The sequence below is a fragment of the Hevea brasiliensis genome, chromosome 3, assembly GCF_030052815.1.
Source record: "Hevea brasiliensis isolate MT/VB/25A 57/8 chromosome 3, ASM3005281v1, whole genome shotgun sequence".
Taxonomy (NCBI): Eukaryota; Viridiplantae; Streptophyta; class Magnoliopsida; order Malpighiales; family Euphorbiaceae; genus Hevea; species Hevea brasiliensis.
Window position 1 is genome coordinate 15,110,262 of NC_079495.1, and position 25,037 is coordinate 15,135,298.

General features: G+C 31.2%; 1 protein-coding gene across 1 annotated transcript; it reads right to left on the minus strand.

The window, feature by feature from the left end:
- Positions 1–2,753: 2,753 nt before the first annotated feature.
- On the minus strand, positions 2,754–5,183 carry LOC110651912 (disease resistance protein RGA2-like). The gene has a single exon (XM_058143285.1). The coding sequence runs from the start codon at positions 5,181–5,183 to the stop codon at positions 2,754–2,756; it is 2,430 nt and encodes an 809-aa protein (XP_057999268.1).
- Between the last annotated feature and the right edge of the window lie 19,854 nt (positions 5,184–25,037).

Here is a 25,037-nt window from a genome sequence, read left to right on the forward strand (position 1 = left end):
TGCCAACCCAGAAACTGACCAAAACACTGTTCCTTTGGTATGTTTGACCAGTTTTGGAAAAAATGTCATAACTTGGTCTCCAAAGTTGCAAATTGAGTGAAACCAATGCCAAAAGTTCTATAAGACATAGCTCAAAAATTTTTATGTTTTGACCAAGCACCAAAACTCATTGCATCCTAGGGAAAATATTAGCCAAAGTTAGGAATTGAAATCTGAAAAATGTTAAGTTGAACTCAGAATGCCATTTGATACCTGTGTGTTCATTTGGCCATAACTCCCATTAGGAAATTCCATTTGAGATGTGCCAATATGATCTGGAAACATGATACTTAGGGCTACAATATTGATTAAGACACCTTTGCCAAATTCTAAGTGTAAAGACCTTAAAAAGAGGGTCAAACATACTGCCCTGAAGTTTGACTATTGCCTTTATAGGATTATGAGTCCAGGTCAATATATTGACCATAACTCACTATACCAAGCTTGAAAAATTATGAAATTGTACATGGAAATCCCCAAGACATAGATGAACATATCTTGTGAAGGAACCTAAGTCTAAAAATGACCATAAAATGATCAAATGACTGATCAAAGTTTATTGACTAGGAATTGCCAATTCTGGATAGCTTAGAGGCAAATAGACCAATTATGGTATTTCGACCATAACTTGAGTTCTATAACCCCAAATTGAGTGATTCAAAAACTGAAATTCAAGTTTAAACATAGATGAGCAATTGTTATGAAGGAAGTGTGATCATATAGACATCCTAACCTAGCCAAATTCCTAGATAAAGTTAATATATCAAAATGAACCTAAAGAAAGGCTCATGGAAAAATGTTATACATGATAATTAAAATACTCATAAGGCTGATTAAATATTAAAAATGATATGAATATATAAATTGAGACTAATGTCCTATTAATATGAAATTAATGGTATCACTGAACAATACTAGAAAATAGTAACAGTGAATAGTACTAAAATAATTAAAAATATTTAATTGCCCATAGTATACCTAGACTTATTTATTTAGTTTAGATAAATTGGTATACCAATTAGGGACTACAGATAGCAGTACTGCCTACCGAGAAAATTATGAACTGACAATATATGTCTGGTATGATTATTCTACAGGCTATATGCCTACTTACTGCCCATTGTGCCTGCTTTATTTCTAGCTTTACAAGCTTGACAGTTGGTCTCGTGCCAGACAGCTGACCTTGTGCCTGACAGATGTATACCGGGTAGACATATGGCTGTCTAACCCGTATACTCCAGTGTATCCAGCTCTTATAGTCTATTATAGGTTTCTTAGGCACTGATAAAAATTAATTAAGACTTAAAATACAATAAGTAATCATAAAAGATCCAAATAATTTTTATTGTTTTCAAAGTGCAATAAAAATGTAAAAGACACAGAAATTATGAATTTGCCATTATTATTTAAATTCTTTAGTATATGTTATTATAAATTATGCATCACTAAGTTTTATGCTTAGCGCGTTGGTTTTCCATCGCGTAGATATTGGATATCAGTCCCAGCAGCCGCAACAGCAGCAGTAGTGGTGCTCACACAGAGACCGATCAGATCTGCCAGTGTTTACTAGTCACCTCTACAGTTGTATTTCTTTTTGGTAGGGCCCATGTATGTCTAGATTTTGTATTTTTTGTTCATTGTACATAAACACATGATGTATTTCATTTTAAGATTGTAATGTAAACTTCAAATTTATTATCTATGAATTTCTATATGAATGCAATAGATGATATTTTTGAGATCTCATAAATAATTGTGAATGAAATGATAAAAGAGAATATGATATAGAAATATGTGAAATAAATATGAACATGTTAACAAGTGATTAGTGGAACCCGCTAGATGCTAATAAAACAGAGGAGGCTCTGTCCGAGTCTCCACAAAAATAAGTTAATAGAGGATATAAAAAAAAAATTTCTACACATGGATTATTACTTTTAAATGATATTAAAAGTTGACAATAGATATGATAAAACAAGATAGGGTGCTCCGGCACCAAATATGGTATTTCTTGCTCGGCTATACAGTAGACGGGTAAGGGGCGTCACACAACTCATGGATGTGCTTGCACCTGCCATGTCTGCCACTTGAGACCAGAGAGAAGAGAAATGTCAAATTACCATAACTGTACATAAAACCATATGAATATTCAAACGAGGAAAAAGGTTCATTATATTATTATATAAAAAATACAAGCAGATAGCCCTACATAATGAAATATTACTAACATTAGAAAGATCAATTTTAATTTGTTAGGAAATAATCATTTAAAATTTAATCTATATTTCATAATAATCATTTCAATTTAATCTACATTTCATAATAGTCATTTATATTTAATCTATAATACATATAGGAAAAAAATTATTATTATTATTATTATTAAATTTGAATATATATTATTCAACAATATCATTAATTGGTTTTTGCTCTAAAAAAATTATCATAGTGTTATGTTATAGAAAATATTTTTAAATACTTTTTTTTATTAAACTTGATGAAAATAATATTCAATTTATGACAATTTCAATTTGTTAAACAGAGTACATCTGCTTGGTTTAAGAAGAAGCTTATATATTATATATAGAATGCAAGATGTTTGAAGAATAATAGAAAATGAAACAAAATTGACTAATTCTTTAAACCAAAACTATTAGAATTATTTTAAATTAGGACCATACTCTTTTATATTAATTCTCACATGCTTTTCGTACTCAATTGTTGTTTAGCTTCGGATAATCTGTGATTCGAAGCTCTTGAAGTGATGCCATGTTCTGTAGGCATTCTGGTAATTCTCTGAGGTTGTCACACTCTCCAATTCTCATGACTTTTAAATTGTTGGTAGATCCTTGAATAAGCCATTGTGGAAACTCCAATAATTTTGGCAAGTTTCTTAACTCTAGTTTTTGGAGGCTGAATTGAGTTGGGAATTGATTGTTTTCTCCTTCCTCCATTGCCAAATCAAGGTTTTCACATTCATCAATACAAAGAGTTTCTAATGCCATTAGGCATTTAATATTTTGTGGCAAAGATGTCAAGCTTCTACGAAAACAGACGAACAATCTTCGAAGCATTTTGAGGCCTTGCATGTCTTCAAACAAATATTCTAGATTATCACACCAGCCAATGAACAAAAATCGAAGAGACTTCAAGCAGCCTATTCCACCCGTTGGTAAATACTTTTGATTCGTAGTTATCCAAAGCCATCTAAGGTTAATCATATACTTTATATCTTTGGGCAACTCTTCAAGACTCCAACATCTACCTAGTAGTAGAACTTGCAAGCTTTGCAGCTCACATATGGAATTAGGGAGTCTTCTAATTAAACCATTACCATATAAACTAAGATATTTCAAATGCTTCAAATCACCTATGCTTGTTGGCAGTACTTCAAACCCTGAAAAAGTTAAATCCAAGACTCTCATGTACTGAAATCTTGAGACACACTTTTTAATGAACACTTCACTACTAATCCCCTCACGTCTTTCATTTATAGACCAAATGGTTTGCACACGATCCAGGTTTTGTAAGGATTCAGGAAGATCATTTGGAAGAGATTGAGGATAAGGAAAAGATATCTGTCGAACACTTTTGGGAATCTGTTGAGTGCTGGTCCTTACCATTGAGCATTCATTTATTGAGACTGATAATGCTAGATCATGTATTAGATCATGCATTTTACATCCAACACTGCCACCATATTCAGCAAAATCTTGGAAGAAACATCTAGAACATAGCGCTTTAAAATAGCGCAAGCCAAAATCTTCTAACTCTTGATTCTCATTGGAAGATTGAACAAGTCCATTTGCTATCCATAAATAAACCAATTCAATATCATCCATTTCATAATCCTTGGGAAAAATCGAGCAATATGCAAAGCATCGTTTCAAGTAAGATGGCAAGTGTTCATAGCTCAATCTTAAAGCAGCGAAAATGTCATCTTCCTTTTGCTCTAATTTCCATATCTCATTATCTCTTATAAATTCCCATTCGCGCTCATCAGTTACAGAGTAAAGCAGAGATCCTAATGTTATCACTGCCAAAGGAACTCCTTTGCATTTTCTCACAATTTCTTCCCCAATTCTTTTCAAGTTTGGATTTTGTTTTTCTTGTTGTCCTTTAAATGCACATTTAGAAAACAAAGACAAACAATCCTGGAGTGAAAGAAGACTCAAATTGAGAGCAGAGACTGTGCCCATAATTTTAGCAACACGTTGGCTACGAGTGGTAACTACAATTTTACTTCCATTAGCACCTCCCATTAACAATGTTTTCAGTTCACCCCATTTTCTAGGGTCCTCGCTCCACACATCATCTAGGATGAGTAAATATTTCTTTCCATTCAAAGCCTCTCGCAAGGTTCTTTGTAATTGGTCTATACCCATATCCGTATATCGTTGACCAGTAGATGCAGAGTCAAGAATTTTAATAATCACCTTATCTAATTCAAAAACATCAGAAACACAAACCCATAACTTCAACTCAAAATGAGTAGCTATCCTTTGATCATTATAAACCAATTTAGCAAGTGTAGTCTTCCCAATACCTCCTATTCCAACAATTGGAATAATGGAGACATTTTCACCATCAACAGATCGCAACAATGTTTCAATGACGTTATCTCTAGCTTGTTCCCTCCCAATGACATTAGAAGCATCTATAAAGGAGTGGGTCATCTCCCTCTCCCTATGAATGACATGCCTATCAAAAATCTGCTCAGTAAGACCAAAATCAGACTTAAGAGCTGCGATTTCAGTTACCCTCTCTCTAATCTGCTTTAGTTTATGCCCCATTCTAAAGCGGAATGCAAGTGGATTAGAGCTAGAAAATAATCGCCTTACCTTTCGAGTGGTGTTACCAGACTTGACCACTTGCCTTCGCAAGGCTTCACATTCAAACTCATCCACCACATCTTCTGCATCGTACAGGACTTCTTTGAGATTCTCCAGCCAAACTTCTATCCGTGGATTCTGTGACCGCTGCTGCTCGGCATCCAAAAGCACAGCTTTGATGACTTTCAAGTTGTCCTTAATCTTTTCAAGATCGCTTTCGAGTCCCCATGCCAGCGAAAATTGTTTAAGAGCAAGAGAGCCCAACTTCCCCAGAACACTCTCTGCGACGTTGAAGAGAAATGAGTCGGCCATTGTGTTTGGGTAGAGAAGAGGAGTAATGAATTGGTGATTAGGGAAAATGGGTTCTTTAAATTTTCAGTTGACAGAAAGCAAAGATCAAGGAGTTGGTACATTATCCTTGTGAGTTGTTCACTTGTTGAAGAAACTTCATTGAAGAACCTTCAAATAAAAACAAAGCAAAACAAAAACAATGATCAAACCAAACATTATAAAATATTAAATGTTAATTTTCTATTAAAGCCATATGAGTTGATGCATTGTCCATATGTCAAAAGTATAAAATAATGTTTAACAACTCTGCTGTCGGCGTACCAACAATTATAAAATTAAAAAATTATAAATAATGCATTGTCCATATGAGTTGAGGTCCATCGGTACATATTGAAAATTATAAAATTAAAAATGAAAAAATATTACCAACAATAACTATCCGTTGATAATTAGTGTATTTCGTTGATAATATTAATATGAAACAGCATAAGTACTAACGTAGGCAAAGCCAAAAAATTTCTTTAAGAGGCTAAGTAATAATAGAGCTAGTTCAATTTAACTACTTAATTTTATAAAATATATATATATATATATATATATATATATGTATATATATATTTATTAATTTACAATAAATTTTCATTAAAATTAGTAAAAAAAAAATTGAAGTCAATTTTATTTTTTTAAATGAATATATATATAAAAAAAGAGTTTCAGTAATTATGTAATGTATTTTTCTAAAAAATTATATAATATATTTATAAAATTTTGCTGTTAATATTTTAAACATAAATAAAATTTTAAGATGTATAAAAAAATTTATGTTTAAATTCTGTTAGTAGCATAAATAACAAGAAAAATGCTTTTAATTTGTAATTATTATTTTAATATTTTTAATATATTAAAACAATTGTAAAATATCTTGATTATTCAAATTTATTTTTTGAAATTAAACTTTTTATTTACAATTCTTTCAAATTTTAATCATTAAAAATTTAATATATTATGATATGTTTATTGATTTATATATAATTATTTATATATACTTAAAATTGACTAATTAGATAAATAACTCTATTAAATAAATTTTTTAGCTCTACCATTGGGTTGATGTAAAATAGAAAATTAATTTTAAAAAATTAATTACAATCATTGTTTATATATTTTGAAGAAATCAATATTATGTATTTAAAAAAATATCATAATAGATTATAATTAAATTTAAGAAAACAAAATTAAGAGTGACAATATTATAAAATATTATTGAATATATGATAAAAATTAAAAAAATTCAAATATTTTACATTATTTACATCATTTGCATCATAATAAAGCAATAAAAATTATTTGAGAGGCCAATAATTCAAATAAAAAACCTTTTTCAAGAATAAATAAATAAATAAATAAATATATATATATATATATATACACACATGTTTATCGATTAATGACTATCCATGTGTAAAGCAAATGTAATAAAAATTATATATAGCACTATTAAAACAATTTTGCCATAATTCCACTTGCAGTCTTGCAATTAAATTATCAAAAATAAAAATATTAAAAGCACTTTAAAATTTGTTTGACCATTATAATTAAATGGTAGAAGTTAAGGGAAAGAGGAAAAAAAAAAAAAGCAGTCAGAAAGTGAGAAGTAATAGTTCTGAAGGAAGTATCAGAAATGCATAGAGAAAAATGAAGGAAGTGAAATCCTGATGAATTACAGAGAAACAATGTCTTAGTATTATGCTCCAAAAGGTGAAACTCAGTTTTTCTTCAGTAGTGATTGTGACAACAAGCAGTCTTATATTGCTTTTTTTTTTTTATTTGACAGTAATAATTATATTTAAATTTAAAAAGATTAAAATAAAATTTTAAATCCGTATAGGCTTTATTTAATAAAATTAATTACACTTTTAAAGTAAAATTTAAAATATTTTATATACACTAATAATTAAAAAAATAAGTTAAAAACTTTTATCAAATCGAGTCTCAAATATTTTACGAGCGGCTTGATTTGTTTACACTCTTATGCCTGCCCTACACTTTGAAAATGATGAGAAATTTTCTTTTTTACATTTTATTATTTTTAATTTATAATTTAATTTTTTCAATTTATATAAATAATTTAAAATTATTAAAATATTTATAGTTAGTTTTTTCTCAAAAATTATTTAATTTTAAAAACTACTTTATGACACAAATATAAACTATTATATGATAAAAGTATATTAATTGTAACTTTTAATTATTAATGGTTAATATCTTAATGATTAAGAACAATACATTAATTAGTAACCTTTAATATGTATATTAGATTGAAAGAAAAATATACTTTCTTTATTTTAATACCAATAAACATAATACATTGAAAGTATATATATATATATATATATATATATATATATATATATATATATATATATATATATATATATATAATTTATTTATATTCAATTTAATTAGTTATTAAACATACTAAATTTTTTTACAATAAAATTAACTTTAATGATAAAATTTGGCTTGAAATAATAATTATATATATATAATTTATTTATATTCAATTTAATTAGTTATTAAAAATACTAATTTTTTTTACAATAAAATTAACTTTAATGATAAAATTTGGCTTGAAATAATAACTATTAGTAATAAATATCTTATTTATCTCAAAATATGTGTTTTTAAAAGATAAAATTGCAGTAGTGTCACCCTTTTAAGGTCTCATTCTTGCACTCAAGCTGAATGGTGCAACTTTCTCACTTGGTGCAGCTTCTGTAGCAGTTTTATAAGTATGTTAAAATGAAAAAAAAAAAAAAATGAAGTTTACAAACGTAGCCATATCTCAAGTATTGAGAAAACACTACCTTTTACTCCATTGAAATGTTGCCATCAAATTGGTTGAAACTATTACCTTACACTTATTTAAGTTAGTAGTTTAAGCATATATGATAGTGATTTTCATCTCTTACCTTAGATCTATTATGTATTAGTGTGGGTAACTTTTCCTGGACTTATCCCAGTCTAATTTGTTGTTTTTTTTCCCTATTTGTTTTTCAATAATAATAATAATAATAATAATAATAATAATAATAATAATAATAATAATAATATTATTATTATTATTATTATTATTATTAGCTCTTTTTTAATTTATTATAATATTGAATTTTATTTTAATTATATGAATAAATGATTTAATATGTAAATTTATTAATGTATATTAAATCATAACATAAAACAATTGAATAAAATAAGTATAACATTTTTATTATTTAAAACAGCCATTCTTAAATTCATAAATTATATATAAAACATCAAATAATTGAATTTCAAACCCAAGCGATTGTAGTGTAATGGTGAACATGCACTATACCCTATAAGTTGGTCAAGTGTTCATTCCATAGAATTGATAACCTGAGAAGGACCTCACTTTGTATGTCTAGTGCTCAAAGAGAACTAGTTTTCCATCAATGTAAAATAGAGATTGGGGATACCCTAGTAATGCACCTAAATATGCAATTGAATTTAAGGTACATTTATAGTACTATTAATTAAGTTTCACATTTAGGTCTTGTCGTCAGTTTTCCAAGTTACGTCACCATCTCCAATCAAGACGCCAGTTATGAGCAGTAATGGTGATCTAATTGAAATAAATTAATATTTGAATTATTTTAATAAAATAATTTTTTAAGCATAATGGTGAGTAGTTAATATTTAGGGTAAACTATAATAAAGTCCTTAAGGTTTAGCACAACCCACAAGTTAGTCGCTAATATAAGTTTGGATGACAATTAAGTCCCTAAAATTTAAATTTATTAAAAAGTTAGTTCTTCTATTAAAATGACTATCAATTTATCGTTAGTGATAGGTGAAATGTCAAAATTGCCCCTTTGATTGGGGAAAAGAAAAAGAAGACAAAAAGCTTTTTTAAACCCCTTGATAATTACTTTTAGAGTCAAATAAATCCTTATCAATTTGGTTGATACATTTAAGCCCATGACAATTATTCTTAGAAATTAATAGGCCTTTGTTAATTTATTTGATTTATTTAAACTCTTGAAAATTACTCTTAAAGTGAAAACGTTAAAAATTTGGGTTAAAAAGGCATAATCTCTTTCATGTGACTTAGACGTGATGGACAGACGTTTAGTTAACATCCATTTTTGTTATGTAACCTATAAGCTAAACTCCCTACTGCTCTCTCACTCACTCTTTGTATTTTGAAGCTCCAAATCTCTAGTAGTTTGAAGAAGCTTTGCATTGATTATAGATATGGCTTTGTCATCATCATCGACATGATCGACAGTAGCTACGCGACTTAATTCTATTAATAGAAGACAAATGATTAAAAATATAGGGTTTTGCACTATTAATACTATTTAGCATGCCTAATGCTAAATTCAGTACTTTTCAGTATGGCCCATGCTGGATGTAGAAGAAGAGTTTCAGTGCTGCACAACCCAGTGACACTAGGCATGCTGGACTCACGTTTAACGGAGTATACACAACATCAAGTGGGGGCTTGTAAAAACAAAATTTCAATTCATAAAGACTTAAATTGATCAACTAATTAGATAAAAGTTTATTTGACTCTAAAAGTAATCATCAAGAGCTTAAAAGGGCTTCTTGCAAAAATAATGATAATAATGATAATAATATATAAGATTACCCTAGCAGAACCAAATTATCTCGGTCAAAATCAAGAGCTGTGCAAAAAAATATTTTTTTTTGTTATTTTCATATTGTGCTTTTTTTTAATTGCCAAAACATGACATTTGTAGGTATTTTGTGTTAGGGTTTTGGGCATCATTGATGGGAAGTCTGAGCCTATTAATCTATGAATTTGGTGAAAATGAGAACGTGTTATTTTCCAGTATGTTATTGCCTTTTCGAATATACTGCAATAAAAATGAAGGCTAACTACCAAATCAAAGTGGCATGTCTTTTTATAATATCAGATAATAATTGCTTGGCATATATATGTTTTATTGCCTTTTGTTTGAATTAGATTTGACGTGTTCACTTGCATGACTACTCTATAGACTCCTTTTACGGAATTTGTTAGAGTCCAAGTCCAATTAAAATTAGGAAGTATAATTAATTTACGAATTATAATTAGTTTAGAAAGTTTAGTAGAATTTAAATTATGAAATTTAATAATTAGAGTCCTAAAAGGATTAGGTTTTAGTGGCTTATATATATAATTAGTTGGTTGGCCATTATATGGAACGTATAATAGAGAGCCCACAAAGTGGAGAGGTGTATTAAATTTCGTGAGTTTTGTTTGAGTGATTTTGAGAGTGAGAAAAATAATTAGTGGTTGTAATTATTTTTTCTTGACAGTGGATTTGTTTGGTGGAGTAAGCTTACTCCGAACCATGTTAAATTTTGTGTTTTTTATTTTGTGTGGGTGTGATTTTTCACAACAAGTGATATCAGAGCTGTGGTTTGAGATATCAAAGATGGCGAGCACAAAATTTGAGGTGGAGTTGTTTGATGAGAAAAATAATTTCAGTTTATGGCAAAGCATAGTGAAGGATGTCCTTGTACAACAAGGATTAATCAAACAATTGAACGAGAACCAACCAGCGACCATGAAAGATAATGATTGGGAAAAGCTTCAACAAAGGGCTATGAGTATGATTAGATTAACGTTAACCCCAGATGTGAAGTACAATGTCTTAGAGGAGACTTTGCCAGTTGTTTTGTGGAAGAAATTGGAGAGTTTGTACATGTTAAAGTCACTCACAAATCGCTTGTACTTGAAGAAGGAGTTATACCAACTCAGAATGGATGAAGGTACTGATGTGAGAGATCATCCTAATATTTTTAATAAATTAATTACCCAATTGGCTAGTATTGGTGTGAAGGTTGATGAAGAAGATAAAGCCCTCTTACTTTTAACCTCTCTCCCACACTCTTATAAAAGCTTGGTGACAACTCTAACAGTTGGGAAGGAGACTTTGAAAGCAGAGGAGGTTACCGCTGTTATTTTAGATGATGAGAAGTTTAAGAAGATAGGTATTAGTAATGAATGTGGAGCTTTTGTTGCTGGTTCTAGTAATGGTAGAAGCAATCCATGTGGAAACAATTGGAGAAGGAATAGTAGATCGAGTTTGAGACCACGAGTAGACCATGATGATAGAGAATGCTACTACTGTCATGAGAAGGGTCACATTCAATACCATTGTATAAAGATGAAAGAAGATCTTGTAGAGTTTAAACAATTCAAGAAGAGTCGCGAAAAAGAAAAAGGAAGGAACTGCTGCAATTGCAATGGATGGTGTTGATGGGGAATGTTTGAATGTGGATGATGATAAGGAAAAGGCAAAAGATCCATTACAAGATGAGTGGTTAATGGATTCTGCTTGCCCATTCCATATTTGCTCAAAAAATGAGTGATTGGATGCGATTGAAGAAAAAAAAAAGGAAAAAAAGTGAAGCTAGCCGATGGGAACAAGATGGAAGTTGAAGGTGTTGGAAGAGTACAGATCAAACTGCATGGTGATCGTGCAAAAGTGTTCGATGAAGTGAGATACATTCCTAAATTTGAAAGGAACTTAATTTCCTTGGTTAAGTTGGATTCTTTGGGTTATGGGTGTTCGATTCATGGTGGAGTCATGAGAGTTAGCCGAGGTGCTCTTGTGATCATGAAGGGTGAGAAGATTGTTGCAAAGAATCTCTATAAATTGGAAGGAAGCACATTGATTGGAAGAATGTAAGTGAAAGCAAGAGGCAACATCAACAATCAAGAGTGCAAAGAAGTACCCAAGAGAAAATTGACTTTTGCAGAAATTGTGAAGACTAATTCAATTTGACTTGGAGGTGGAGATTGTTAGAGTCCATATCCAATTGAAATTAGGAAGTATAATTAACTTAGGAAGTATAATTAGTTTAGAAAGTTTAGTAGAACTTAAATTATGAAGTTTAATAATTAGAGTCCTAAAGGGACTAGATTTTAGTGGCCTATATATAACAATAGTTGGTTAGCCATTATATGGAATTTATTGCAGAGAGCCCACAAAGTGAAGAGATGTGTTGAATTCTATAAGTTTTGTTTGAGTGATTTTGAGAGTGAGAAAAATAATTAGTAATTGTAATTATTTTTCCTTGACAGTGGATTTATTTGGTAGAGTAAGTTTACATCAAACCACGTTAAATTTTGTATTCTTTATTTGTGTGGGTGTGATTTTTCACAATAGAATTTCATATCATGTTTTTCATATTTTAGTAGTTTGATGACATGCCTTTTAATGTCTCGGATGATTTGTGGACTACAAGTTACTATTTTCCCTAATGAATTAAATTATCAGCTTTGTAGTGTTTGGACATGAGCCATTTGCTTGCATGAGCATGATTTGAGGTTTATGTCAAATTTTTTATAGTCTGGATGTTTGCAGCCCAAAATTATCTCATCATCCTTATGCGGACTCCCCTTTCAGCCGCCCAAAGGGCACTTATGCCATTAAAAATGTTTTTTTGACTTGGTAAGTTGACTTAACAGTAAATTGGCATAAAACTTAACAGAATGACCAATTTGTTAACAGACTTTAAGGATCAAATTGTTATCCAAAACTATACCAGAAACTAACTTGTGGGTTTTACTAAACCTGTAAAACTTGGTTGTAATTTACCCGTATATTTAAACCTACCGCTAAAAAAAAATGTCCCTGAAAATTACAGAAATTAAGGAGCACATCATAGGTTCAAAATTTAGACAAAACTAGAATAGCAGAGTTAAAATCTGCACTTGTAATGTAGAGAACAAGAGAATAACAGAAAAGAAAACTTACACTCTTCCAACAAAATCAAACTTGAAAGTTCACAGGTTTAACTCCATGTGTCCTACCTGTTTGATCTCGGTGTTGGTTATTTAGCTTCAGCCGCAGGCAACCAGAGATCTCAAGCTCAAGGTATGCTGTGTTAAGAAGGCATTCTGGAAATTGATCTCTGAGGTAGTGACAGTTTATAACTTTGATAACTTTTAAACTGTCGATAGAATTTCGAATCAGCCATTATGGAAAACGGATTAAGCTTGACAATACATCAAGTTGTAGACTTCCAAGGCTGAATTGAGACGTGTGTTTAACACTTTCACTTTCCTCTATTGACAAATTAAGATTTGTACGATCAGCAATAACTAGAGTATCTAATGCAGTTAAGAATTTCATTCTTGGAGGCAAAGAATCCAACTTTTCACAATTTTGAATAACCAAAATTGTATATGATATGTGATGGTTAAAATTGTATAAATATGATATATGATTTTCACCAAAATTTTAGAGGATCTCATAATTTGTTAAGTTTATATATATATATATATATACTAAGGTATCTTATCTCTCTACTCTTAGACTTTATGGTATAGATTTCAAATTAAATTCTATTTATTTAAAATATAATATTTAAAAATTTATAAGTATTATTATAAAAAATATATTTTATATTTAATTAATTATTTATATAAACTAATTTGAGTAATGGATATCTAACATGCAAAACTCGAACTCGACTTGAACACTTAATATGCTTGGTGTTATTGATGGAGGAAGAGGAAGAGAAATAGGATTCTGCAAATAAGGAAGAGAAAATTGACTTTTGCAGAAATTGTGAAGACTAATTTCATTTGACTTGGAGGTGGAGATTGTTAGAGTCCAAATCTAATTGAAATTAGAAAGTATAATTAATTTAGGAAGTATAATTAGATTAGGAAGTTTAGTAGAATTTAAATTATGAAGTTTAATAATTATAGTCCTAAAAGGACTAGATTGTAGTGGTCTATATATATGAATAGTTGATTAGCTATTACATGTAATGTATTGCAGAGAGCCCACAAAATGAAGATGTGTGTTTAATTCTGTGAGTTTTATTTAAGTGATTTTAAGGGTGAGAAAAATAATTAGTGGTTATAATTATTTTTCCTTGATAGTGGATTTGTTTCATAGAGCAGGCTTACGCCAAACCACATTAAATTTTATGTTTTTTATTTTGTATGGATTTGATTTTTCATAATAGAATTTCATATCAAGTTTTTTATATTTTAATAGTTTGATGACATGCCTTTTAATGTCTCGGATGATTTGTGGACTGCAAGTTACTATTTTCCCTAATGAATTAAATTATCAGCTTTGTAGTGTTTGGATATGAGCCATTTGCTTGCATGAGCATGATTTGAGGTTTATGTCAAATTTTTTTATAGTCTGGATGTTGCAGCCCAAAATTATCTCATCATCCTTATGCCGACCCACCTTTCAGCTGCCCAAAGGGCATTTTTGCCATTAAAAATGTTTTTCTGACTTGGTAAGTTGACTTAACAGTAAATTAGCATAAAACTCAACAGAATGACCAATTTGTTAACAGACTTTAAGGATCAAATTGTTATCCAAAACTATACTAGAAACTAACTTGTGGGTTTTACTAAACCTGTAAAACTTTGTTGTAATTTACCCATATATTTAAACCTACCGCTAAAAAAAAAAATGTCCCTGAAAATCACAGAAATTAAGGAGCACATCATAGGTTCAAAATGTAGACAAAACTAGAATAGCAGAATTAAAATCTACACTCGTAATATAGAGAACAAGAGAATAACAGAAAAGAAAACTTAAAATCCAGCAAACTCACTCTTTCAACAAAATCAAACTTGAAACTCCACAGGTTTAACTTCGTGTGTTCTACCTGTTTAATGTCGGTGTTGGTTATTTAGCTTCAGCCGCAGGCAACTAGGGATCTCAAGCTCAAGGTATGCTGTGCTAAGTAGGCATTCTGGAAATTGATCTCTGAGGTTGTGACAATTTATAAGTTTGATAACTTTTAAACTGTCGATAGAATTTCGGATCGGCCATTGTGGAAAACGGATTAAGCTTGACAATCCATTTCAAGTTGTAGACTTCCAAGCCTGAATTGAGACGTGTGTTTAACACTTTCCCTTTCCCCTATTGATAAATTAAGATTTTTACAATCGGCAATAATGTGTAACATCCAGAATTTTTAAATAATTATTATATATATATATATATATATATATATATATTATTCTAACCTCGATATTGTGGACTTCGTGTATGTACTTTCATTTCGTGGAAATTCGATCGTCGCCCAGATCTGCAATTTCGGGCCGAGCAGATAAGCTGCTGGAACCATTTCAGAACCGGGTCAAGATTATAGGCTATCCCACCGTTTTCAGACGTTCTGGACGCGTTCTAGTTGTCAGATTTGGCATAGATAAACTCGAACTCTATATTACTTAATTTTTGCCTTGTACTGGGTTAGAATAAAATTTATAAAATATTCGTGGATGATAAGAAAATTACGATTCCTATTGCAATAGCCTTATAATATTCTTAAGGATCGCGGGACAGGTTTATAGAATTTTTAAAGTTAGTTTGGATAGTTTTTGAAAAATATTAGTTTTGAAGTCTTATAATTAAGTTGTCTGATGTTGCGATTATTTTTTGGTTTGAAGGGCCCAGGAGGGGCCATATAATGATGATGAGATATGGGTTGAGTTTAGAAGTGTTATTTGAACCATTTTGCAGGTTGGGTAGGTCATAGGTATAGGGGAGATTCTGTCAGATTTTTAACACAACTTAGGGTGTTTTTGTTCTTTTCTAAACTTATATTGAGTCAAATATATTAAATAATTATAATAAAATTGTCAGGTGAGCCGGGACAGCCTTCCTCCTCCGCCCAGCCGCCACAGTGACTTCGGTTAAGTTTGTGAGTAAAATATTAATTTTAATTATAATTTTGATATTATTATATGTTCAAGCATGCTCATGCATCACTTATAAATATGTATTTATGTAGTTAAACACTAGGCACGTTTTATATTGTATTCATAATTATTGAAGTGCCATGGATGTTGTTTGTGGTAATTTGGAGCAATGTGTGTGTGTGGCATGCATGTGCTATGGTATTGGATATGGACAGGACGGTAGACACGGCTTGAGAGACACTCACTGGGACCCGGTCCTTCGGGTTAGACACGACTTGAGAGACACTCGCTGGGACCCCATATTTGGTTTATTAAGCGAAAGTCTGGCTTGAGAGACACTCGCTGGCAGAGGTTAGATTAAGAGGGCTGTATAGGGGATCAGCTCCCATATATGTATTGTTTGACAGTGTTGGGTGTGTGAGTGCTCCAAATTACCTTTTTATTGTTATGATATGAAAATTATGACTATATTACATTTCACTCCACATGGTGCATTAGCTTTAGATAGTTATAGAGATTATGGTTAAAATTGATATTTTACTTTTTGAGTCGAACGCTCACTCCTGTTCATCTATTTTTCCAGGCTACAGGAGGATTATTTGTTGTGGCTAACCTGTTTTTCTTCTTCACAGGTCCATTATAGTATTTAATGTATTTTATACAATTGAGTTAAATTTTAGACTCCGCATGTGTTAGAAGCACTTATTTTTATTTTGGACCTGTATTATAAAAGTTATGTTGGACCTGTAAAATTATTAACTATATGCATGATGGGATTGGATGAGGGAGCTGAGCTCCTATTTGAGTTATGACATTTTGATTATGTGGAGGGTGAGTTGAGCTCCCCAATTTATTATATATTGTGTTTACAGGTCAGACGAGTCAAAAACTCCCCGTTAATGGTTCATTTTATAGTCGGACTCTGTCCGGTTGAATTCTTGAAATTGGGCCCAAATGGGCCTTAGAGTTGAGTTAAGGAATAGTTAGGCTTACTACGGGCCTCGGGGGCTTTAGGCTGACCCAGGTCCTAGTGCCGGTCCGGCCCATAGGTTAGGTCATGACATAACGAGAGTATCTAATGCAATTAAAATTTCTTTCTTGGAGGCAAAGAATCCAACTTTTCACAATTTTGAATAACCAAAATTGTATATGATATATGATTTTCACCAAAATTTTAGAAGTTCTCATAATTTGTTAAGTGTTCCAGTTTATATATTTATTTTTTTCATTTAAAAGGGTTATATTGCAATTTCATCTTTATGGTTAGGCAACTAAATCAATTCTTATATTTTTAAATCTATTAATGAGTTAATTTCCTATTAAAAAAGGTAGATCTTTTTTCTACTAAATACACATCAAAAGATATTATTATTTATTGATAAATCACTATTTAACCCTTAAAGTTGGACAAAATAATAAGTTTTTTAGTAACATTTAATAAAAAAGTTTTTCAAGTTTTTATGAAAGATATTATTCAAAAAAAATTTTATTTTGAAGAATATCTTTTTTCCGAGAATTTTTTAGAAGAACAGATGCTTAGTTTTTAAAAAATTATTTATTGAGTATGCATATCAAAAAGAGGATCAAATTTCTTTTATTACTGTTGACCCCGAGTAGCTTAAAATGAGTTTTGATTTCGATGATAACAAAAATCAAATAGAATCTATCTAACTAAATTTTAAGTGATGTGTAGATTCTTTCTCTTATTCATGAAGAATCTTTGAGCTTACATCAAAGAAGGAAGAGCACTTAAAGGCATCTCAAGATGAATCCAAGTTTAAAAAGAACAAGATTATGAAAGCTAAAACTCAAAGTAAAGGTATGAAAGTCATAGAGTTAGAAGTTGAGTCTTAGGACTTGTGTAAAAAGAATAGATGAAAGTTTAGTCAAATGGAGCTCAAAATTTATTTTTCTTTCAATTATTTTATAAAATTTTCTCTCATCATGACCTTGGATATTGCTATTGGAATATATTTTTTTAAGGTCTAAATTAAATTTTTAAAGATTAAAATTTGAAACAGACATCTGGTAAATTAGTTTGCTAACTTGTTTGCTAAAATTTTAGTTTGATAATGTGTTTGCTAAAACACTAGTTTGCTAACTAGTTTACTACTATCACCAAAATTTCATTAGTTTGCTAAATGATCAGAGTTGCTCAACTTCGCACAAAAAGACAAAGTAACGGCTATTTTGCCTAGAACAGAGTGTATAACGTTCCAAAAAGGTTTCAAACATTTTAAAATCATTTGGGACTATAAATAAACCTTCTTTACTTCATTTTACACTTGATGAAAGCTTGCAATTGCACTCCAATCTTGATTTTTCATTTATTATTTTCATTCAAGAGCTTTAAAGTGTTTGAGCTACCATTGGCAAATCAACTCATCTCTTCTTTATAGTTTGATTTGTACTGAGTGAGAGTGAGTGTTAAAACATTAAATTGCATTTAAGAGAGGTTGTACAAGCACCTATTGAAGCTTGAGAGTGTGAGTGCTTGAGAGAGCACTTGTCAAGGGTTCAAGCTACCTTGGTAAAAGCTTGGTGTTGAGAAAGTTGTAAAGGGCTTTTGGTCTCTTGCCTTTAAAAGAGCAAATAGTGGAGAGAAGACTAAAAAAGGGTTCTTTGAGAGAGTGGATGTAGGCTAGTTAAACCGAACCACTATAAAAATCATTGTGTTTGATTTCTCTAACCTTAATCTATTTATTTTTGTGCAATTTAATTTCTATGCATGATATTGAATGTTGATTGAATAGATTGAGTTGATATACTTGAAAATATATTGAGTAGGTTGAGAAACTAAATGAATATTTTTGTGACGCATGTTATGTCAAAAATTGCTATAAATATTAATTGAAGCTTGAATTGAAATTTAGGGACACATTATTAAAACACATATCACTTTCACTATATATAAAGAAGCACCTAGTTGAATCAAGTCACAATTTTTCATTAGGCTACAAGCAAGGGCCGAAAAATTATAAAGTCTAATTCACCCCCCTCTTGGACTATTTTGGGACAACAAATTGGTATCAGAGCCTGTCTCTCTTGCTTAAGGTGTCACAACCTTGGAGTGATCCCTAATGGCTGGTTCATCTAGCAACACTGCCGGTATACCCGCACCACTAGCTGAAGGCTACTCAATTACTAGACCACCACTCTTCAATGGCACTAATTACTCATTTTGGAAAGTGAGAATGAGAAATTTCATACAATCTGTAGATATTGATGCATGGAGAATTATTAAAAATGGTCCACATGTTCCTCAAAAGAATGGTCAAGGAAATACTAAAGTTCCTAAAAATGAAGATGAATATGATGACAATGATTGGAAGAAAATTTCTGTAAATGCTAAAGCTATTAATATTTTGCATTGCTCACTTGACCTTAATGAATACAATTGTGTTTCAGGATGTCAATCTGCTAAGGAAATTTGGGATAAGCTTGAGGTCACTTATGAAGGAACGAATGTCATCAAGGAGTCCAAAGCAAACCTCCTTATCCGAGATTATGAGCTATTCGAAATGAAGCCAGGAGAATCAATTGCGGATATGAGTACAAGGTTTACCGATCTTGTCAATCTTCTCAAAGCACTTGGTAAAAGATTTGAGGAAGCCGAACTTGTGAAGAAAATTCTTAGATCACTTCCAAAATCTTGGGAAGCAAAGACTACAGTTATCCAAGATACCAAGGATTTTAAAACATTCACCTATGATGAACTCATTGGATCTCTCATTGCACATGAGATGGTATATAAGAAAGATGAAGTTGAAAATGAGCAAAAGAAGAAGAAAAGCATTGCTCTCAAGTCAAATAAGGATGAAGATAAGAAGAAAGGAGTTGTACTTAAAGTTGACTCAAGTGACAACTCAAGTGCTTCAAGTGATGATGATGATGAAATGGCTATGCTTGCAAGGAAATTCAAAAGAGCTTTCAAGAAGGGAGGAAGTAAATACAAGAAATTCTTGAAAAAGTATACTCCCAAGGATAAACGTTTCAAGGATTCAAAAGAAGAAGTTGTATGTTATGAGTGTCACAAACCAGGACATATCAAGCCCAAATGTCCATTGCTCAAAAAGAAGAAAGGAAAAGAAGACAGGAGCAAGAAAGCTATGAAAGTAGTATGGAGCAACAGTGAAGAATCTTCAAATGATGAATCAAGTGACAAGGAGACTGCTTACCTTTGTATGATGGCTTTTGAAGAGAAAGTCAAAAGTTCACAAAAGGAAGAAGAAAGTGATAATGAGGTAAACTCTTTTGAACCTCCTAGTGTAGAGGAACTTGAACTTGCATTTGCTAAAGTATATGATGAGTATAGAAACTATAAGAGAAGGTGCACTAAAATGAATTTAGAAATTGAATCATTGAGATCACAAAATATTGCCATGTTCAACGTGTATAAAGAAAATGAATTTTACAAAGGACAAATTGCTTTGTTTAAAGAGCTAGATTTGGAGTTGAAAAACTCAAAAGAAACTTGTGAAAAGCTTATTGAGGAAAATAAGGTTCTTGAAGCTAAAATAGAATCTTTGACAAATGATTTGGCAAAATTTACAAAAGGAAAAGAAACTCTAGATGTACTTCTTGGAAACCAAAGAATTTCAAATGAAAAATATGGAATTGGTTTTGATGGTTTCATGAACTATAATAAATATAAAAATCATTTCATTAAAGCATCTACATCCTTCTTGCCTAATGTCACATGCTATTATTACAATAAAAGAGGTCATATGATTAGTTCTTGTGCATTTAGGAAGGTTCTTCTTAAGGTAAAGAAGGTATGGGTGCCAAAGAGAACCTTACCTAAAGTCACTAACCCTCAAGGACCCAAAGTTGCTTGGGTACCTAAAGCTAATTGATTAAATTTTAGGTTTGTTTCAAAGGGATGAAGGAAAGTGAAAAATGGTATATAGATAGTGGTTGTTCAAAGCACATGACCGATGAAAAGGACAAGTTTTCAAAAATCACAATGGTAGATGGAGTATATGTGAAATTTGGAGATAAAGGAAAAGGAAAAATAATTGGAAATGGCACAATTGGAACCAAACCTTGCACTGAAGACATGTCACTTGTTGAAGGTTTGAAATACAACTTGCTAAGTGTAAGCCAACTTTGTGATAAAGGTTTTGAGGTAAAGTTCACTTCTTCTCTTTGTACAATCAATAACTTCGATAATGACACATTGTTCATTGCCAATAGATCTAATAATGTTTACTTGCTTGAAATGAATAACTTTAAAACTAATCATGGTACATGTCTAGTATCCTTTGATAATTCTAGTTATTTATGGCATAGAAGATTAGGACATGCAAGCATGCATACACTCTCAAAATTGTCCAAGAAAGAACTTATTAAAGGTCTTCCAAAGATTAACTATGAAAATGAATTTCAATGTAGGGCATGTGCACTAGGAAAGTATACTAGAGCATCTTTTAAATCTAAAAATATTGTTTCTACCACTAGGCCATTAAAATTGCTTCGTCTTGATTTGTTTGGACCCGTGTCTCCTGCTAGTCTTGGTGGGAAGACATATGCCTTAGTTATTGTTGATGACTATTCAAGATATACATTTTGAGAAATTTACCTTTTTAGTAAAATGGTTCAAAATGAAAAAGGTTTTTGCATCACATCTATAAGGAGTGATCATGGAACTGAATTTGAAAATCATTTATTTGAGAAATATTGTGATAAACATGGAATCAACTATAATTTTTCAGCTCATAGAACACCACAACAAAATGGGGTTGTAGAAAAGAAAAATAGAACTTTGCAAGAAATGATAAGAGCCATGTTGAATGAAAATAATTTGCCAAAGTATTTTTGGGCTGAATAGAATTTTGATTAGATCAATTTTGAAAAAGACCCCCTATGAGCCTTGGAAAGGAAGAAAACCAAATATTTCATATTTCAGAGCATTTGGATGTAAGTTTTATATCTTAAATAATAAGAAGGATAACTTAAAGAAAATTGATGCTAAATCCAATGAAGGAATATTTCTTGGGTATTCAACAAAAAGTAAAGCATATAGGGTGTTTAATAGAAGAACATTAGTTATTGAGGAAACTATTCATGTTTTGTTTGAAGAGGCTAACCCTTCTATTAGAAGGAAAGATGTTTTTGATACGATAATGAGTAGGTGTTTGGAAAAGATAATGTGAAATCAAGTCAAGAAATGGAGCAAATTGATGACAAAGATGAAGAAACGCAAGGAGATACCACAATAGATGTCCATAATGCCAACAATGATCAAATCAATGAAGAAATGCCAAATTTGGAAGAATTACAAGTGAATAAACCCCAACATGAAGATTTACCTAAAGAATGGAGATTCCATAGAAATCATCCTCAAGAAGACATCATTGATAATCCATCTCAAAGGATGATGACCAGAGCACAATTGAGAAAATATTTTGGTAATGTTGCTTTTGTTTCATAAATTGAACCTAAATGTTTTGAAGAAGCTCAAAATGATGAAAGTTGGATTCTTGCCATGCAAGAAGAACTCAATCAATTTGAGAGAAACAAAATTTGGAATTTGGTGCCTAAACCCAAAAATCATTCAATTCTTAGTACTAAATGGGTTTTTAGAAACAAAATGGATGAAAAAGCCAATATTGTTAGAAACAAAGCTAGACTAGTGGCTCAAGGCTACAACCAAGAGGAAGGTATTGATTTTGATGAAACCTTTGCTCCGGTTGCTAGAATTGAAGCTATTAGAATGTTGTGTGCCTTTGCATGTTACAAGGATTTTATTCTTTATCAAATGGATGTCAAGAATGCATTTTTAAATGGTTATATTGATGAGGAAGTATATGTTGCACAACCTCCGGGCTTTGAAAATCATGAGCATCCAAATCATGTTTATAAACTTACTAAAGCTTTATATGGTTTAAAACAAACTCCTAGAGCATGGTATGAAAGGTTTAGTAAATTCCTTTTACAAAATGATTTCCAAAGAGGCAAAGTGGACACAACACTTTTCGTTAAGAAGCATCATAATGATATGCTCATTGTGCAAATATATGTTGATGATATAATTTTTGGTGCTACTAAAGAATCTCTTTGCAAGAAATTTTCTAAGATTATGCAGAATGAATTTGAGATGAGCATGATGGGGGAGCTCACATTCTTCCTTGGACTTCAAATTAAGCAAATGAAAGATGGCATCTTCATAAATCAATCAAAGTACATCAAGGATATGTTGAAGAAATTTAAAATGGAAGATTTGAAGAGCATGGGCACTCCTATGAGTTCAACAATTAAAATGGACAATGATGAAAAAGGTAAAGAAGTAGATACAAAGCTTTATAGAGGTATGATTGGCTCTCTTTTGTATCTTACTGCATCTAGACCAGACATACATTTTAGTGTTTGCTTGTGTGCAAGATTTCAATCATGTCCAAAAGAATCCCATCTAAGTGCAGTTAAAAGAATCTTCAAATACCTCATTGGCACACACTCAATTGGTTTATGGTATCCAAAATGTGAATCATTTAATCTTGTTGGTTATAGTGATTCAGATTTTGCTGAAAGTAGATTGGATAGAAAAAGTACTTCAGGTACTTGTCAATTTCTTGGTCTTGCACAAGTTTCTTGGCATAGTAAGAAATAAACTTCAGTGGCTTTGTTTACAGCTGAGGCTGAATATATAGCTGTTGGTAGTTGCATTGCTCAAATTTTATGGATGAAACAACAATTGGAAGATTTTGGTTTAAAATATAATCTTGTTCCAATTAGGTGTGACAACACAAGTGCCATAAACTTGATCAAAAATCCAGTCCAACATTCAAGAACAAAACATATTGAGATTAGACATTATTTTATTAGAGATCATGTTCAAAATAGAGATATTAAAATAGAATTTTTTACCTCTGAAAATCAACTAGCAGACATTTTTACAAAACCACTCAATGAGAAAACTTTTTGCAAAATTAGAAGGGAAATTGGCATGAGTGAACCACTTGTTTGAAATTCAATTCATATAGATTTAATATATCTGCATATTATCCAATGTGTGAGTAATTTGCTGTGATATAAATTTACTGAGAAAACTCTAAATAACATTAGCTAACTTATTTTTGTACTCGTGAAATTAGTTTACTAAGTTGTATGCTAATGTTGCATGCCTAAAATTAGTTTACTGTATCGCGTACTGTTCAAATCCCAAACCAAAAAGTGATTGTTCTTTGAATTTTCTGTGCGCCAATCAATGCTCTTACCCATTCACATTTTCTTTGTTGTGTCATATATATATATATATATATATATATATATATATATATATATATATATATATATGTACATTTGAAATGAAAATAAAATTCAAATACGGTACACTAGAAGAGGGAAAGCGCGGGACGTAAGAAATCTTATCCACTGCTATACGAAACCGTCACCTATCACCACTCTTTTTTTTTTTGCCATACTCGACTCTCTCTCTCCTCTGCATTGGGTTATGTTATTACTATTACCAATTTTCTTATCATTAACACTGACCCATATTCATCAGAGCGCCTATCTCACTCTCAAATCATCAATTAAAACTCTAATCCCTCATTCATTCCTCACTGCACCAAAAGCCATTTTAAAATTCCCATTTCTTCATCCCCTCTGGTTCCTCATCTATGGCTCACACCAAACGAAAAACCCCTGCTGATGCTGCCTCACCGTCCTCGTCTTCATCTGAAGAACTCCCTGTTGCCGCATTAAAGAAGAAATTGAAGGAAAAGAAGAAAACACCAGAAACTGAATCTACCAGTGTATCCTCTGACCCATCTAAGGAAGTCGAACCTGCTGTGACGGCACCGGAAAAGAAAAAGGGGAGGAAAATGCGTGGGATTGATACTCAATGCAAAAAGGGTGCTGCAAAATCATCGGGCTCTGTAGTTGACAAAGCGCTTCTCGATTGTAAGTTCATTAAATGGGATAATTTTGATCAGGTAAATTTTCAATTTAAGGAACTCTTTGAATTTCAAGAATGGATGAATGTTTGTGAATGCACTGATGTTTACTACCCTAGACTAGTCTAAGAATTTTATAGAACCTTAAAAATAGTTGATGAAAAAGACAGATTTGAGGTCTCTTTGAATAACAGAACATATGACATTTCTGTTGAGTTGATTGCTAAAGCCTTAAAATTGCCGAATGATGGAAATAAA